Source organism: Mandrillus leucophaeus, unplaced genomic scaffold, assembly GCF_000951045.1.
Source record: "Mandrillus leucophaeus isolate KB7577 unplaced genomic scaffold, Mleu.le_1.0 Scaffold846, whole genome shotgun sequence".
Taxonomy (NCBI): Eukaryota; Metazoa; Chordata; class Mammalia; order Primates; family Cercopithecidae; genus Mandrillus; species Mandrillus leucophaeus.
The window spans coordinates 981,385-998,841 of NW_012109208.1; the positions used below are offsets into that span (position 1 = coordinate 981,385).

General features: G+C 52.7%; 1 protein-coding gene across 2 annotated transcripts in view; it reads left to right on the forward strand.

The window, feature by feature from the left end:
• Positions 1–2,312, forward strand: part of SYNDIG1 (synapse differentiation inducing 1) — a 128,996-nt gene extending 126,684 nt beyond the window's left edge. For both annotated transcript variants that reach the window (XM_011968505.1, XM_011968504.1), the window contains one exon: positions 1,128–2,312. In XM_011968505.1, coding sequence (XP_011823895.1) covers positions 1,128–1,286 — 159 coding nt within the window. In that variant the 3' untranslated portion in view covers positions 1,287–2,312. The remainder of the gene's footprint in view (positions 1–1,127) is intronic.
• The last annotated feature ends 15,145 nt before the right edge of the window (positions 2,313–17,457 follow it).

Genomic DNA, 17,457 nt, shown 5'->3' on the forward strand with positions numbered 1-17,457 from the left:
GTTCACGTCATGAGTCATCTGAGTGTGAGCCTTTCTGGTCCACTGAAGAGGTGTTGGTATGTTTCAGTTGGTGTGTTTGAGCGAACGACATGCCGACTCCCATACTCACGTATAAAACCTAGGAATGTCACTGACCTTAGGTGGAAACGGAACCCGGTAGAAATCTGGCTTTGTAGAGACGGCCATGAGAGTGAGCTAGGACATTCTGCCAAGGTAGTCCTGACCACAGGGGGCCCGCCAGTGGCTTGGGGTCGACCCTCCTCAGCATCACGTGGGCTCCCGGGGCTCAGTGCCTTGGTAGCTTCCCACCCCATCTGCCAAATGAGCCATTTTACTCTGGTGGTGCCTCCATGGTGGCCTCCAAAACCTCCGTGTTTCTATCTCCTCATGACCCCAAGAATCATGAATTTGATTACACCAACACCTGGTTATGTCATTGAGCACTAAGGAATATAGCTGTTAGTTTTATATCAAATGATTTTATTGATGGATGAATTTTACTAACGCCAGCCATGTCCAGGGTGGGGACGGTCGGGAAGTGAATGACTCATGGCCATGGCAGGCAAGGCAGCTGAGGAGGAAGGTCTCAGGCGTCCTCCAGTGGGTTTCATGATCTTATGCCGGAGTTTCTCTCGGGGAAATGAGAGCTGTCATTGCCTTCTGCACACCTCCAGTGGGTAGCAGAGATTCAACAGATAGGTAGAAATATGCTTTAGAAAATTACGAGTTATTCAACTAAATGAGCACACCGTTCTTGGGTAGAAAGAGCGGCACTGGAGGAGTCATATCTAGGCCATCCCTCAATACTGGTGCTGGAGATCCCAGACCCCACACTGGTGGAACTCAGTTGAGCTACTCCCAGCTTTCTCTTATTCCCTTGGGGCCAAGTAGAAAGGAAGTCTGTCTTCCCTGCGATGTGGGGGAACAGCAGCAGATCCCAGCCCCACATTCGTTTCTTGCAGTTAGAGAACTGCCCTGGTCATAGCAGGTGTGAGCACGGTTTCCCCCTCAGCCTTCTCTGCATCGACAATGCCTTTTTCTGAATCAGCAGCCATAGATGAGCCCTCCATTCACTGCTTGTTCCAACTTGCTTACCATGACTTCCTTTTTCTTCTCCAACTCTGCAGACCAACAAAGCCGTGGCCAAGGGGGACTTGCACCAGGCCAGCACCAGCTCCCGGCGGGCCCTGTTCCTGGCAGTGCTGTCCATCACCATTGGGACTGGCGTCTATGTGGGCGTGGCCGTGGCCCTCATCGCCTACCTCTCCAAGAACAACCACCTGTGAGCTTCCTGCGAACGAAGGGGGAGCGCCCGGGGCCAGGTCTGTGTGGACGTGGAGGAAGCAGACATACCGCATGATGCTGTACAGTACAAATGATCGCCAAAAGACGCCACGAAGCCCTGGGATTTCCTACCCATGAATTTCTTTTGTTTTTATCCTTTAATTTCATGTTCACAGCACTGTGTAGAGCACCAGACAGACGGGCACTGCTAATCCTTCCAAAGGAAAGCTCCAAAGATCCCAGCCCGCAAGGCTGTCTCTGGATGGATTCTGGTGGATGAATGGCAGCGCAGCTCTCTGCAGCCTGCCAGTGCCCAGAGTGCCGCCGCATGAGCAATATACAAACAGTCCAAAAAAGTGTTTATTTTTTATGGAACACGGTGCAATAGGCAGAGGACAAGGGACACATCACTCTTCTGTCTGTGGCCCTGCTGGAGTCCTTTGTGCCCCTCCTGAGTCCACATGCCTTCCCTGCAAGATGAGAATGGGGCTGGGAAGAAAGAGGTGACACCATGGCTGGCAGGAGCCCCGCTGCACTGCTCTGCAGACCCATTGGCCTGACCCTGGAAGCAGAGCCAGCCCGGGACCTGCCCCTGTTCCTTTCCCTTCACACCACCCCAGCCTCAAGATGTCGAGCCACTCCAGAACGTGTCTCACTCCACAGCTACCCCGCAGCAATACGCACTCTTGGGACCTCACTGATCTAGGATGGGGAGGCAGGCCACCGCCCCTCCCAAGACTCCTCAAGAAAGAGCCCCACGGTTGCTCCAGAAACTCAAGGCACTGCAGCCGTGGGCACTGCCTCAGCGTAAAGACACAGGGGCGCCTCCCAATCACCGCGCTGGCGGATGCTCACCCCGTCATAAGCAGAAACTAGTGATCCTGGAAACGAGATGGGCCTTACTCTGTCGACTAAATGAATAGCTATTTTCTTGTCATTTTTTAAAGTGCAACTCTTGCTTCATGCTGCTTAAGTTACCAGACGAATGCTGAGAAATAAGTAATCACAGACATTTTAATACCATTTCATTGCTGTTTTACGAGTGTTCATTACTTAACAAAAAATTATCTTTTAGCGTTTTCGCTTAAGACTTTTCTTTCTGATGAATAGCTGTCGTTGGGTTTCATTTATACTTTCCCCTGTGGTTTAAGGAACTGCAGAACCACCCAGGCCTCCACCTATGAAATAGTAGGGGGTTCTCTAGGAGAACCGAAGTCCCTGCCGCTTCAGTTTCCACCAATAAATATGATCGTCCTAATCCCCTCAGTGGACGCAGAGACCCCCCTCTCCAGGACAGTGGCTCCGCCTGCAGCACTTGGCAAATTCCTGAGGCCTGGGTCAGCCCCAGGCTGACTTGATTGGTCAAGATGTGGCCTAGTAACTGCAACGTGAAGCCAAGGTTGAGAACCACTGCCCTGGAATAAGGACTACGGGTTTGATCCTTCTTCCTGACACTGTCCTTCTTGACCTTGAACATTTAATATTCTGAAAATTATTAGCACTGTCTTCCCGGGTCAAATGTGAGATCCATCTAGCATGTGTCTCTACTGGATGGTTCACAGGGACTATAGGATTTTAACCCTAAGAAGTAGATAGGGAAGCCAGCCAACACCCTTGTAGGAGTTAGAGTCACCAGCCATGGAGGGCATAGGTTTAGGCTCAAACCAACCTGGATTTGAATCCAGCTGTGCTACTTTCTAGCTCTGTGATCTTGGGTAAAGGTTTACACCTCGGTCGGGCACAGTGGCTCACGCCTGTAATCCCAGCACTTTGGGAGGCCAAGGTGGGTGAATCACGAGGTCAGGAGTTCGAGACCAGCCTGACCAGCATGGTGAAACCCCTGTTTCTACTAAATATACAAAAAATTAGCAGGGCGTGGTGGTGCGTGCCTGTAATCCCAGCTACTCGGGAGGCTGAGGCAGGAGAATCGCTTGAACCTGGGAGGCGAGGTTACAGTGAGCTGAGATTGCACCACTGCACTCCAGCCTGGGCCCGACAGAGCAAGACTTCATTAAAAAAAAAAAAAAAAATGTCTATACCTCTCTGAGCTTCGTCTCTAGGTCTCTAGGAGAGGATAATCAATAAGGCCCATTTTGTGGGGTTGCTGGGGAAGGCGCTAGGCACAGACCATGGCTCCTGGCAGGAGCAGGTGGTCATAGTTACTATCATGTCCTTGATGGGCTATTCCATGGCTGGTCTGTGTCCCTCCATCTCTCAGGGTTCATTTATCACAAGCCATTGTGTCAAATGGTCACCATGTCATCTGCAGCTGCCACAGACAGACCACACAGCTAACCAGGAACCAGGCCCCCTGACACCAGGACCGGCCCCTGCAGAGCTGTACTTGTCCTGAAATGATCCATTTCAAGTTCAAAGGCTCCCCAAAGGCGCATACCTTTGGATGTGGTAAAGAAGTAGAACCTGTCTGTACATCCACACCCATCATTTCTGTCTATAATGTCACAGTCACCCTAAGCCAGGCCCTTAGTGCCAGGTACTTTACCTCTGCTAGACCAACTACCCATCTTATTCCAGCCTCTATTTCCAGATGGAAAAGCCTCAGTTCCCAGGGGTTTGGCCCTATCTAAGTTGTCAAGCTCTGCCATGTCTTTCTCAAGGGCTTTACCTATGGGTGTAAATGCTAATAGTGGGCACAGGGGACAGGGCCAGCTGAAGGCAGCCATGAGGCCCAGCAGCTCACCTGGCAGCTAGGCATAGTGTGTGACAGCCCTGCAACTGGCTTGGCCTTGGTGGCAGGGAAAGTGACTGAAGGTCATCGTCGGTGGCTGTGTTAGTGACTGCTGTCAGCTGAGCCATCTTCTGAGTGTGTCGGAGCGACCTGCACCTCCCTAAACCTGCATCATTGTTGTTAGGCCCACGTGGCATCCACTAAGCACAGCTATGCCAGGCACACATGACCTCGCCTCATCCTCCCAATAGTCCCAGCAGGGAGGTGTCCCCACCTCCTCCCCAGGTGTCCCTGCCTTCCCAGGCATCCCCCCACCTCCCAAGGCATCCCTATATCCCAGGTACTCCCACCTCTCCAGGTAGCCACACCTCCCCAGGCATCCCCGCCTCCCCAGGTACCCCCACCTTCCTGGGCGTCCCCATCTCCCCAGGCACCTCCACCTCCCAAGGCATCCCTACCTCCCCAGCTACCCCCACTCCCTAGGTACGCCCACCTCCCAAGGCATCCCCACTTCCGCAGGGACCCCCACCTCCCCAGGCATCCCCAGCTTCAGCAAGTGTCCCAACTGACTTGACCAGGTGTCATACCCCAACTATTCCCAGGGAACTATAGTGAGTTCTGAGGAGAACATGGTAGGGGAGGACCCATCATTGATCACCATGCCATCTGCAGCTGCCACAGACAGACCACACAGCTAACCAGGAACCAGGCCCCCTGACACCAGGACCGGCCCCTGCAGAGCTGGAACAGGGCTTCCCTCAAACTCAGCCAGCTCTACAGGTGGCCCTGCCCTCTGCAGTAGCCTATGGATTTAAAATGACCAGTGGAGCAATCTTCCTGCTTACCAATTGCCGCTCCCATGCCCTGGATACCAATGTCAAGTGGAGCCTGCACTGAGATCATGGCCAAAGCCGCCCTCCAGAGCTGTGGCCTGAGTTCAGGATCTGACCCCTGAGGTTTATAGCATCCCTCAGAGGCTCCTAGTGGACCGGCTGAAATGCCTATCCTCATGACGTTTTTGTGCTTCCCTCTTCCCCTCAAAGTCTACCTGCATTAGTTGCCATCGGTGCTGACATCTGTTGATCCAATTTGCCAATAGGCCATTAACTGTCCCTCCATAGCCTGAGCTGAGGCCGAACCCTCGGAAATCACGGCCACCCCACCTCCGATCTAGGGATGCCTCCTTGCCTCTGCTTTGTGCTGATAACACTGGGATCAATGGCATCAGGCTGTGGCTGTGCTGTCCCCACCCCCATGACCTCCTGGAAGTTCTTCCCTGCTCTTCAGAGTGAGCTTGGCTGTCCAAGGGGTGGGGGCTTCGCTCCCCTGACGCTCTTGTCTGAATAGTCTGCTCATCTTTGAAAGTAACGGTGGATGCTAGACCAAGACACAGCAGGTCTTCAGACTGTGGGCTCCCTGCCAAACAAGCATGTCCACTGAGTAATGAATTTGTCAACCGCCTGAGCCTCACAGGGAAGAGTCAAAGTTCCCTGTGGGGAGAGGGCAGAAGGGGCAGGATCTGTTGACCCTGCATTTAAGGCGCAGCAGGACTCAGGACCACAGGGGCGACTTCACCTTCCCACAGGAGTGAGGGATGGGCATGGCCTGGGGCCTCAGAACAAGGTCCCCAGAACAAGGTCCCCAGAACAGGGTCCCGGGAAATGAGAAGGTTGAGTACAGCTGCCCCATGCAAGAGGGGATGGGGATGGCTGGGATGGAGTTCCAGGCAGGTATGCATAACAGGATGACCCCCCCTGGGCAGGGGAAGACCCTGAGGGCTCTAAGTATTTGCCCAAATCTACCAGGTAGAAAAGCAGCAGATGGGTGTGAATGTGGGTGACTCCATGCAGAAGCACCAGACTGGAGACATTCCCAGTGGGTGGGGCTGGGCTTGGCTTTCCAAACCCAAACAACGGGAGAGGGCCGGTTCATGCTGCAGGGAAAACTGTATTTGCTTGAGGCGAAACCAGCCTCTACTCCAGAAGAAAGGTCAAGGGCTCATTCCTTTGGGTTTTGTTGCTGGTCCTGCTGCTGCTGTTTGGTTTGGTTTGGTTTTGAAAGCCCATGGAGTAGGACAGCTTTCTTCAGGAAAGCTTTCAAGGCCCAAGGACAACAGCATGCAGGCAGGGCTGAGTCCTGGCCTTCACACTGAGGACACTGACCCCATCCGCTCCAGGATGCCCACTGTGAGCCTCTCACGCTGGCCCGAGGGCGGCCTGAAGGGCCTCTAGGCACTGTTGACAGCTGCCTCTGGTCACTTCTGTCCAGCAGAGGCCACAGACCCACCGCAGTGCCTACAGCTGCACATGCTGGAGGCTCCACAGGAGAGAATGAAGAATGCCGAGGGCTGAATCCACGAGAGCTTCACTGGGCTCCCAGGGCAGGCTCATACCCAGGGTTCCCAGGGCAGGCTCGTGCACAGGGCTCCCAGGGTGGGGTCCCAGGGCGGGCTTGTGGGCAGAGCTCCCAGGGTGGGGTCCCAGGACGGGCTGGTGTGCAGGGCTCCCAAGGCAGGCTGGTTCCCAGGGCTCTTGAGGCAGGCTCTTGGGGCAGGCTCGTGTGCTCCTCACATACTCCAACACAACTGGAGCATCCGCTTCCAGGCCTTCCCATCACAGCGCTAAAGCCATTAGGAACGACAAGGACAATGTCTTTGTCCTGATTCTGACCAAGGCCCTCTCTGACTTGCATTGCAGGCAACTCCATTGCCTAATGTGTACCTACAGTCACCATGCTGTGTCCAAATATCACAACGAGGAGCCACAGGCACACAGTTCTCAGATTAGATCTGAATATTTGCCTTGACCTATTCTTGAGATTTCTGCCTCTGCTCCAATCCAGGACAAGTGCTGTGGCTGCCCTGGCATCAGACCTGGCTTCTCAGTGCCACTGCACCCGTCCCATCAATGCAGGGGCCAAAGTGGCGGATCTGGGCTCCAGACTGCGAGACAAGTGTCCCCTCAGCTGAGCATGTTGTCAGTCTCCTCCGTCACCCTCATGTCCTTTGCTCTAGTACAGAATGAGCCCAGGGCTGCGCGTGCCCCAGACAGAGAGAATTCAGCACCCGGGCCTACACTCAGTCAGTCAAGGCTGAGTGAAAACGAGGTGCTCTGGGAGGTGCCAGATAGGTCCTGGAGGGCACATCCCCTGCACCTCCTACTACGTCTAGGCGACTGCGCTTTGCTGTTTACTGAAACCAGGTCATTCGGGGGCAAATATGAATATACATAGACAGAGATAGCAATAAGACATTTAAGAGAGAGAGGTGACACAAAATCACGGTATCTGAACCATCTCCTCCAGCTCTAAGCCAGCGCTCTCCATTCTCGTTGGCCTTTGCTTATGATACCTTAGGACACCTGAGTCCAACTCATGACTCAGCCAAAAAATGGACAATGATTTGAATCTGTTGTCTATATAAGCCAAAACATCCATATTTGGGTTCCAACTATTTTATTAAACCATTCAAGATTTGCAGGTGGAACAAGATGGTCTCAGTTCCCCTAACTCACCTGAGCTACTGTCTTCATTCCCTGGATAGAGTTGGCACATTTTGAGCAGCATCTATTTTTCTACTGAATTGGCTGATGAAGTGTTCCTGCTAAGTAGAAAGAATCTGCTAAGGTGGGCTCTGACTTGCTGAGGGCTGAATTGGCGGAAGGGCCGATGAGGAGCTGGGAGACCTCTCCTGCTTAGCACAGTGAGTGAGTCTTCCATTATTCTCTCAAGACGTTCTTCAGTCATTAGCGACAAGGGATGGTCACTGTCCCGCTACAATCTTTAACGTAGAAAAGAGAGCAGGCTCACTTGCCCTTCCTTTTAGTTCACAATGGAATAATGGGGAGGAATTAAATGTAAAACTTTGTTATTACTCCAAGAGAAGAATCCAGCTGTTCAGGTGTTCTAAACCAACTCTCCATCTGGTGTGTGTGGATTCTCAAACAATAGGTGCTTTAAAAATAATACATACCTTAAATTTGAAGAGTGCATTGCAAACTGGTCTGCTTCATATTCTCAGCAGTCCTGTGCCGCATCTGAAATGGAACTCTAAAGGTTGCTTTCCTCAACACCCCTGGGTGACAAACCCTGCCTTGGGCTCAGCCAAGGGGCAGTGAGGCAGGTGCCCCACAATCACGGTTGCAAGATGGCCACAGCACTCACTGAGTCTCGCCCCGCTGAGACCCCAGCACAGAGGGTGCCTGGCTTTGTTCCCCCTTGCACTGAACATCCCCTTTGGGGAATATGTGGCACCAGGATGATTTGCACCAGGAGAGAAGCTGGGGATGTCAGGCTTCTTCCAAATGCCCTCCCCTAATCTGTGGCTTCCCCTGGAGCAGGTGCAGCATTTCAGGCATGAAAGGAACCTCCCCGCGACCCCCACCCCAAGGCCTCATCTGAGTCCAGTTCACAAGAAAGTGGTGATTGCAGTGGTTGATGTGGAAGGCACAGGCTAGGAGAACATGAAGCCGGGGGCCACCTACGCTCAGGGATAACCGAGGTCTGACAGCAAATGGAATCAGCAACCAGAGTCAGCTTTGCACCCACTCATAGGGGATACTTGTGAAGGTTTGGGGAGACATTTTTTGTTATCACAACTATCCCACTTATGGAGAGAGTCAGGGATGCTGCTCAACATCCTACAATGCCCAGGATGATCCCCACAACAGAGAGCTAGACGACCCCAAACATCAGCAATGCTAAGAAACCCTGCATTATGCCACCTGGCTTGGTTACTCACAACACGAACATTCACATTTTGAAAAGTGGCTCTGAATTAGGAACCACCCAGGTGGAGCCTGCCAAGTATGCTTGGAATCCACTCACAGACCTATGAAAGGGCTTCCCTGAACACCGCCATCATAGTTTAGCTGAAGAGAGGAAGGGGAAGCGGAGAGAGGGAACGAGGGAGCCACCCCCTCCTCTGAGCCCTGCAAGAAGCCTGTGGAGTCGAACATCGCTTCAGCTGCCCTGTGCACACCTCCACCTGCCTTCACCAGCAGTGCGCCGATTCCAGCCAAACGGGAGCAGTGAAATAGACAGAGCTTCCCACTGGAGGTGGCCTGGGGCTTTGTAGAGAAAGCTTTCAGGGTCACTCAATCACTGACTCCCAGAAATCCTCTGATCCAGAAAGGGCTGTGGGTTTCATCCACAGAGGACAGAGACAGGGCCCCACGGGAGGGGCATGAGCCCAAGTCAGCCAGGTCATGGTAGGTGGGGACTCAAGTCTGCTGGGTGGTGACCGAGCCTCCTTCCCCAGCTACACCACTGTGGGTGAGGATCAGGGTCTAACCGGGTGGGGCACAGGCATCACCAGCAGCCTTGCCATCCTTTCCCAGACAGTGGTCTAAATGAGGCTGGGGACCACGTGCCCTCCACTGTGTAAGCTGTGGGCAAGAAATCAGACCCACAGGGCAGGGCTGCTCACAGAAAAAGTATGGTTCCTTCCACTCCTTCCCCGTGAATTAGGAGAGGACTGCATTTGAAAAGAGGTTGGACAAGGCCTATCAGAGTCTGCAGGGGGGGAGGTTTGGGCTTTAATTTAGTTATCTGCAGGTTTATTCATTCTCGGTCACTCAGCATCACTGTGGAATAAAGCCAGAGGTGCAATGCATGGGGCAGGCATTCCATACCCCCTCGCGAATGCCAGGGAAGTTTGACAAGCACTGCTGAGCACCTATTGTGTACAAGTGCTAGAGTGGGCCCTTGGGAAACAAAGACGAGGAAAGGGCAGGGCTGGAGAAGTGCACAACCTCACTGGAGACAGTGCAGGGGCAGAACCAAGGCCACGGGCCAGGGGCCTAGGGAAGGGACCAAGGCCATAGACCACCCAAGTCCAACAGCATGCGTTTGTGGTGGGAGAGGCTGCTCAGGCTGGAGCAGCAACCTCGAGGGAGACTCGGTTTCCGCTCCAACTCTCCTGGGAGCTTCATTCATTCTTCCAGCTTCTTGGGACACTCTTCCAGTTCTTAGGCTTCCATCAACCCTTCGCGAAAGCTGCATCTGGCCCCATGTGCACATATACCTGGTGCTTGCGTGGGTGGCAGGTTCCTGCCCGCACAGCTCTGTCAGTTTTGGGAGAGATGGAGGTGGTGCTCCCTAGGAACCTCACACCTGGGTGATGGTCTCCCTTCCTAAAGGGGATCAGTGAGCGGCCACAGCGCTCTCCTTCAGTCACTCAGATGGCCACTGCTGAGTATTGCCTGTGGCGGGGTATGTAAGGCAGGGCCTTGTTTCTAATGGGCCGAGAAGGTCATCTTGACCATAGGGTGCTGGCAGCAGAAGATTCAGTCTGGGGTTCTCCCTTTTCAGTCCCCAGTTATGCCCCTTCCTCACATTGAGGATGAGGGGCACTGATAGAGCGGTGTGGCACGGAGGGAGGCTTCTGCCAATCATGGAACATTCTATGATGTCATCTTCATCCGTACCATGGTCTCAGGGGTCTGTATCCTTGTGATCCCCATGTCCCAGAGGGAAGGCCAAGGCTCAAAGAGGTTAGGAAATAAATCGTCCCAGGTCACACAGCTGGTACAAATCTCAATTATGCTCCAGCTCTGCCCAAATCCCAGGTTGGTAGTCTCAACTGCTACACACTCCACTCTCAACACACGCCTTCTGGCATAACTAGCTTTGCTGGCTGCTAGTCTGAAAAGGAAATGGAGGTGTAGCCTTCCCAGTTTTCCAGGTGTGAGGTTCTGGGACTGAGAAGGCCTTGTCCGCCCTCTCCACAGACCTTGATTGGGATTCCTGGTACCCACCACTCACCTGGGTAGCATCAATCAGATTGTATTTTGGTCTTGGGAAAATGAAACTCAGGTCTTCTCTCTGGAGGGGAAGGTGATTGGTCCTAGAAAAGAACGGGAGGGCAGCCCGTGTGTCCGGAGGCCCCTACACTGCCAGTATGTAGCAGACACTGTCACAAGCCCTCCCTCTGAAGCCCCACCACAGTCCTCAAGGGGGATATGGGCTCTAACCTTCCCATTCTACAGATGGGGAAACTGAGGCTCGGAGAACCAGTACTTTGCCTGATGACAGAGCTGGTCCACAACAGGCCAGAGTCAAAGTCCAGGTCCGAGTGGCTCCCCAAGAGGCCAAACACCCAAAACACACCCATCTGGACAGTGGCCTCTTGAGGAGTTGCCTGTATTTTTTTGCCCAGGCTGCTGTAACAAACATCACAGACTGGGTGGCTTAAACAACAGAATTGTACTTCCCACTGTTCTGGAGACTGGAAGTCCCAGATCAGATGTCAGCAGGACGGGTTCTTCTGAGGTCTCTCCTTGGCTTGCGGGCAGCTGCCCTCTTCCTGAGTTTCCCACATACGTGTCCCAATCTTCTAATAAGGACATAGCCATCTAGGATCAGGCCCACCCTGGTGACCTCATTTTAACTTAACTACCTCTTTAAGGATTCTATCTCCAAATAGTCACATTCTGAGGCCTGGGGATTAGGACTCCAACATATGAGTTTTGAGGGGACACAACGGAGCCCAGGTCACTGTCCAAGCTAGTGCATCTCCCATCCCTGTGACCTCCCACCCCCTTGTGCAGATACGCTGCCAAGCCCCTTACCACCACCCAGCAGAGCTGCCCTCAGCCACGCCCACATCTGTCTGTCTATTTGTCTGCCCGCATCTGTGGGCCCCACATCAGTGCTGTGTTTGATCCATGAAGGGTTCAAGCGGCACATACATGGGCAGTGGGTGTTCAGTATGTGGACCCCTTCTTCCCAAGGCTACAGAGAGCCCAGCTGGCATCTGCACAGAATTCAGACTTGGTAGTGTCGGCTGAGCTGGGGATGCTGCCCACCACCAGGATCCTGCAGGCAGAGGGCAAGAGGACCTCTACGATGAGGAGCTCCCCAGCTGGGGGCTGTGCACCCCCCACCCTGCCTGTCTCCAGCCCAGCCATGACTGAGTTGTGAGAGAGACCCAGAGAGGCTTTGCCACTCAGCCCCGGGGCTCTTCCCCTGTGTCGAGGAACTCCTTGGGAACCGGCATGCGCCGGTCAAGTGGGAGTCAGTGGGGCCTGCCAGGACAAGGACCTTAGACCAGGTGAAGATGCCTGGCTGGACACGGGGGACCCCAAGGTGGGAGCAGAGAGGATCATTGGAAAGGATGGCATTGGTGAATGTGCTCACACACACTGTGGGGGGGGCGGCGTGCCGCTAGGGAACTGTCAGGGATATTTGACAGGCAGATTTTCAGACTGATGAAGTCCTGCCTGAACCTACCTGAGGGTAAGAGTCAACCAAGTGTGTGCAGTTTCTGCTACCACAGCCCCGTGTCCCACAAGCAGCCCACTTAGACTGGCTGCCCCACTGTGAGGAGCATGGCCACTGACAGCCTTTGGTGCTAGAGCCACAGCCCGCTCTCCCTGGGGCGGCCCTAGCTACTAACCAGGCCAGTCAGAGGCACAGGCCTGGCCTTTCCCACCCAGACCAGTTCTTCCCACCAGCACCCTGGGCTTAGAGGTGCCCAGAGGTTGCCCTGCATCCTGAAGGCCCCTCCTGCCCAAGCCCACAGTCTCCACGGCTGGTTCACAGGCATCACTCCCACCACAAGCCTCTCCACTGCACACCTTGGTGCTGCTCCCTGGAGAGCCTGCCTGCACCTGCCTCCCCGGGTGAGGTCCAGGGAGATTAGGACTCAGGTGTTAGGAAGGTGAAGCCCAATCTTGAAAAGGTAAAAAGATAACCACGAGCAGCTGCAGCCTAACCCATGTGACTCCCGCACCATTGAAACCAACAATCCATCTTCTAATTGGAGAAGCCCCTTGCCACAGCTCACTTTGAGCCCTTCTCACAGATGACGGACTCAGCCTCTTTCAGTGACTGGCTCCGTGGCTCGGGGCCCTTGCGTTCCCTTAGGCTCCTGCCTGCTGGACCCACCATATTCTTCCACAGCATCCATCTACCCTCTTCATCCCTCCCGACATAGAGGCCCCTGTGCTCGTGAAGCAGGGTGCAAGGAAAGAAGCACACTTTGCTATGTGGCAGCTGCAGCTCTGTTTTCAGCCCACACGGATTCATTTTGATGGAGACAAGTCTGACAGGCTTAGAAAATTTACTCGGAATCTTCAGCACAGTGCAAACTTTTGTCTCCTTCTCTGCAAAAAAGAGGAGGCCTGTGTTTGTCTATAGAAGGCCCCTGTTAGCAGAGCCTCCAAGGAAGGTCATAGTGGATGTTTGGGGTAAATGTTTGCAGAACCATGATTTGAACAGCGCCAAGGTAGGTGATACTGTTTTTCATTCTGTGATTTCCTGTGCAATTAAACTCTCTTAATCTTCACTTGCCTCTCACCTGTGAAACAGATCTCCTCTGAACTAAGACTCATCTCAGTTGTTCTAGGAGCAGAACTGAACTGTGACAGTGCAGCTAGAAAATACTTGCTGCTTCTAAGTTATGCACCAAAGAGAAAAATAAACACTTCTTAGCTTGAATATTACAGAAACAAATTTAACTTCTTGGAAGACGAACCAGGCCAGAACTCCCACTCACAGTGAAGCCACAGCTCCTGAAGAATGGCCCTGGAGAATATGAAATGACAAAGAAGTCTCGAGCAATTGGACTACTCTGGGGATCAGCTTCTGCTCTCTCCACAGCCCAGGGGTGTTTTTGGTGCCCTCCTGCCGTGATCCCAGGTGCAGAGAAGGCCGCAGCGGTGCAGCTCCCATAGTCTCTGCCCACCCACCCCCGCAAGCTGAGGCTTTTCTAGCATTCATTCAAGGCTTTCCAGACTCAACTTTCCAGTAGAGAGCTCACATTCTTCTGGCTCATATCTGATAAGACTAAGGTTTTCTACCCCGAGGAGCGCCCTGGGTACTGCTGCCCTGGAATGCCAAAGGTCAACTCTGAATCATCCCAACAGCACCCTGCCAGGAGATGGGCATCTGGCAGATCCAGCACCTTGGCCTCTGATGCAGTGGGAGCCCCTTCTCAGCCCATGCATGACCCATGACCACACTCTGCCTATCTTTCAAGGCCAGCTGATATCCACCTGCTCCAGAAAGCCTTCTTTGACACCTCCCCAGCCTGCACGAACCAGGACCAATCCAAATTCCAGAGCCTCTAGCATCAGGCCCCACTGGCCACTCAATCCCAGCAGAGGGCCATGCAGGGCTGACTCCTAACCACTTACCACGTGCATTGTGGTTGCAGACCTGCCCAGTGATCCAGCTGCTCTGAGCTCAGAGGTTACGGTGTCAGTAAGGGAAAGGCTCCTTCCATGGGGGAAGACAATGACCAGGCAAACCAACAGACAGGCCAGCAACCACAGAGAATGGGAGGACTCAAAGAGACAGGCAGCAAGGGAATGGGTGCCACCAGGCTTGGAGGTGCCACTGGAGATGGTCAGGGGGTGACTTTAGATGTCCCCAAGCCAACACAGTTGCCATTGACACAAAAGCCCTGGAACAATGAGAGGCTTAGGCCCTGGTCTATCACCCAGACATGCCTGAAGCCAGCCCAGGTTTGCTACTCAGGACACTCACGTGCTGGCTGGCACCCCTCCCAGGTGCCTGGCAAAGTCATGGCCAGAACCCACCACCCACATTCCTCTTTTGGAGACGCCAGCAGAGGTGCATGGGCCTTGTGGAGATGAGACGTGGAATTTAGGATGGTTGGGCTGATGGCTGACCATGAGTTCAGGTCGCCACACCAGCACAGTGACAGATGCCAGAGCTGATAGCAATAACTGACCATGCAGGTGAGGAAGAAGATCATATCTGCGTGTCATAAGGTCTCGGGTCATGTTCTGGAGATGCATCTCAGCCAGGAAGTAGTTTCCAAAGAGCACAAAGTGAAAACGGCATAGGGTCAGTATTCGGTTTGTAATTTTGTAATGTGGAATGTAAAAAAGCTATAACAATGTAATATGGAAGAATTACATCTTCTAATTGATATCAAAAACTATGTTGGGTTTACAACCCTGCACATGATACACCCACTGCCATCTGTACAACAACGGCACAGTCTCTCTCAGTGCACCAGGGGACCCCATTCCACAAGGGGGTTCTCAGGGTGCTTCGCAGCAGGCCACACTGCAACCTGTGCACGAGGGTTCCAGCTTGCTGGCTTTTCTATCTGCTATTCTTATTTTCATCTTCTGGAGGCCAGTACATCAAGTTTTCCAATTGTTCCTCAGTCAGTCTTTGTGTAGGGCTGCCAGTTCCTTCTCTGATTCTTCCTTCAAGAATATTGAAGAAATCATCACCAGGCAGAGGCGGCCCATACCCCTCAGGAACCCTTTACTCCCGAGTCATTGGCAGGAAAATATTAAAATCATTCATGCACACTTCCCATGGCTTTGCTTAAAATGCATCAATTTCTTTCAGGCGTGATTGCATTTGTTACCTCGGGATAAATGCTCATTGATTGAAGCACCTGTTTAAATCGCACCCTACTTCTAGCCCTGCCCCCAGACCTGTCTTTGCATTCAGGGAGCGCAGGTGAATTAGATATCTTTATAATGGAACTCTGCTGTAATGTCTACAATGAAGTGGAGGAAAGGCCTTCATTAAATGTTTGTTGAATTTAATTAAATTGAATTTGCGATTTTATGCATAGCCCGTCCTCTCCAGGTGAGTAATGTGCTAAGCTTGTCCAAACCAAAATGAGAGGCCTATCTCAGAGTGAGTAAGAACTGGGAGCTGGGAATGAAGGTCAGGGCCTTGGTAATGAAGAACTGAGTGAGATGTTCTTGGATTATCAATCATGGGGACTGCTGTCTCAGTGACCCTTTCCATCATCTGACGATGACACTGGCTGCCTAGGCCAGCATCCAGGATGTTGGAGTAGCTTGAGATCACCCGTATTCTGGGGTTGAGATGGAACAGGGACCCTTCTTGGAGCCTGCTGGGCCCGCCAGTTACCCCTTCCCCCAAGCATGGAAATAAAGGAAAATCCTGAGTTCCTTCAAAGGACATTCTAGGCACCCAGCTAACCCTGAGAAGTAAAAGAGCAATTTGATAAGCAAGAAGGTTATAGTGGCTTAAAACAGTAGCCAACGATATTAGAGTCATGAGAGTATTTGGTTTCCTACAGAAACTAAAGATAACATCTTAGCATATGTCCTTGCATTGTTTTTCAGAAATGTGGAACCCCATCCAATGGGTTCACTGGCACACAGACCTCAGACAAGGGGGAGCTGAGGACTGGACTCTGACCACCGTTCTTCATTCTAAATTTCTTCCTGAGGGCCAAGAGGAGGTCACGTCCACCAGCTAAACCTAGCATTCTCTTCTGCTGTTTACAAAATTTTTAGACAAGGCTTTGCTTCCTTAAACAATTGCAAGTTTAAAAATCTTTGAATCCAGCCATCTGTGACCTGTGGGCCCCCACTTGGAGATGTTCCACTTTTTTAGGTCAAGCCAATGTACAGCCTCCACCTATTGATTTATGTCTTTGCCTGTGACCTCTGCCTCCCTCCCTTTAAAAACTCCTACCTGTAAGCCACTGAGGCCAGGTCTCAAGCATGAGCTGCCCTGCAATCATTGCCTCACTTTCTCTCACCGCAGCCCTGAGGTCAGCTTTGGCTTTGCTCTGCTGCACTGGTGGACCCAAGGTCTGTTCACTAATGGTCAGCCTAGGGTCCTGCCTCCAGCCCTGATTTCTCAGAGGTTTCTCTGAGAAAGACAGAAACCTTTCTCTTGGATGGCTTGGACCATCCAAGCCCCCTGAAAGGAAGTGAGCTTGTTCCAAGACGGCGGGGAAGGGATTTCCATTTTCAGCTCCATAGGCGGTTCCTTCAGCTATCTCTGTGGCTCGCAGACAAAAGCCGGCCCAGGGTGAAAGTGATCCTGCCAAGCTGAGACACTCAGAGAACAAAGGACATCTTGAAGGTGAGCGCCTCCCACTTCTCCTTGTGATGTGCACACATTAGGGGAGAATACTAAATGCAATGACGGAAAAGGATGGAGACGCGGTGACCACGGCAATGAGATCAGCAGCCTGCTACCCCATGTGGAGGCTGCCGCGACCTCTGAGGCACACCCCCGTTGCCCTACCTCTGAAAACTGGACTCATGGGGATACTCAACACCCGAACGCCCTCCTCACGGTACAGCAGGAATCTTCCCGGGTGCCGCTCGCATTCTGTAGAGGCTGATTTTGCATGGCTCTCTCCACTCGTCTGTTCCGCTCGAACCGGGCGATGAGGAAGGCGGCTCTGACCTCCTCCGCCGCTCTTCAGTGGATCCATCCCTGCACCCAGCTGGCACAGCAGATAGTTCTTTCTTAACTTTACTCTGTGGGATTTTCACCCTTTTCTTTTCAATAAATGACTCAGAAGTGCATGTTTCCCACTGGCGTATTTTCTCTCTCTCTCTCTGTTTCTGTGTGTGCCTGTCTCTCAGTCTCTCTCTCTCTCTCTCTGTCTCTGTCCCTCTCTTACACGGGCACACACACATGATCACACACACACGATAACAGAGTTACACATATGGCTATCAAAGTTCTGTATACAAAGCTTCCACAGGTCCGGCAGAATA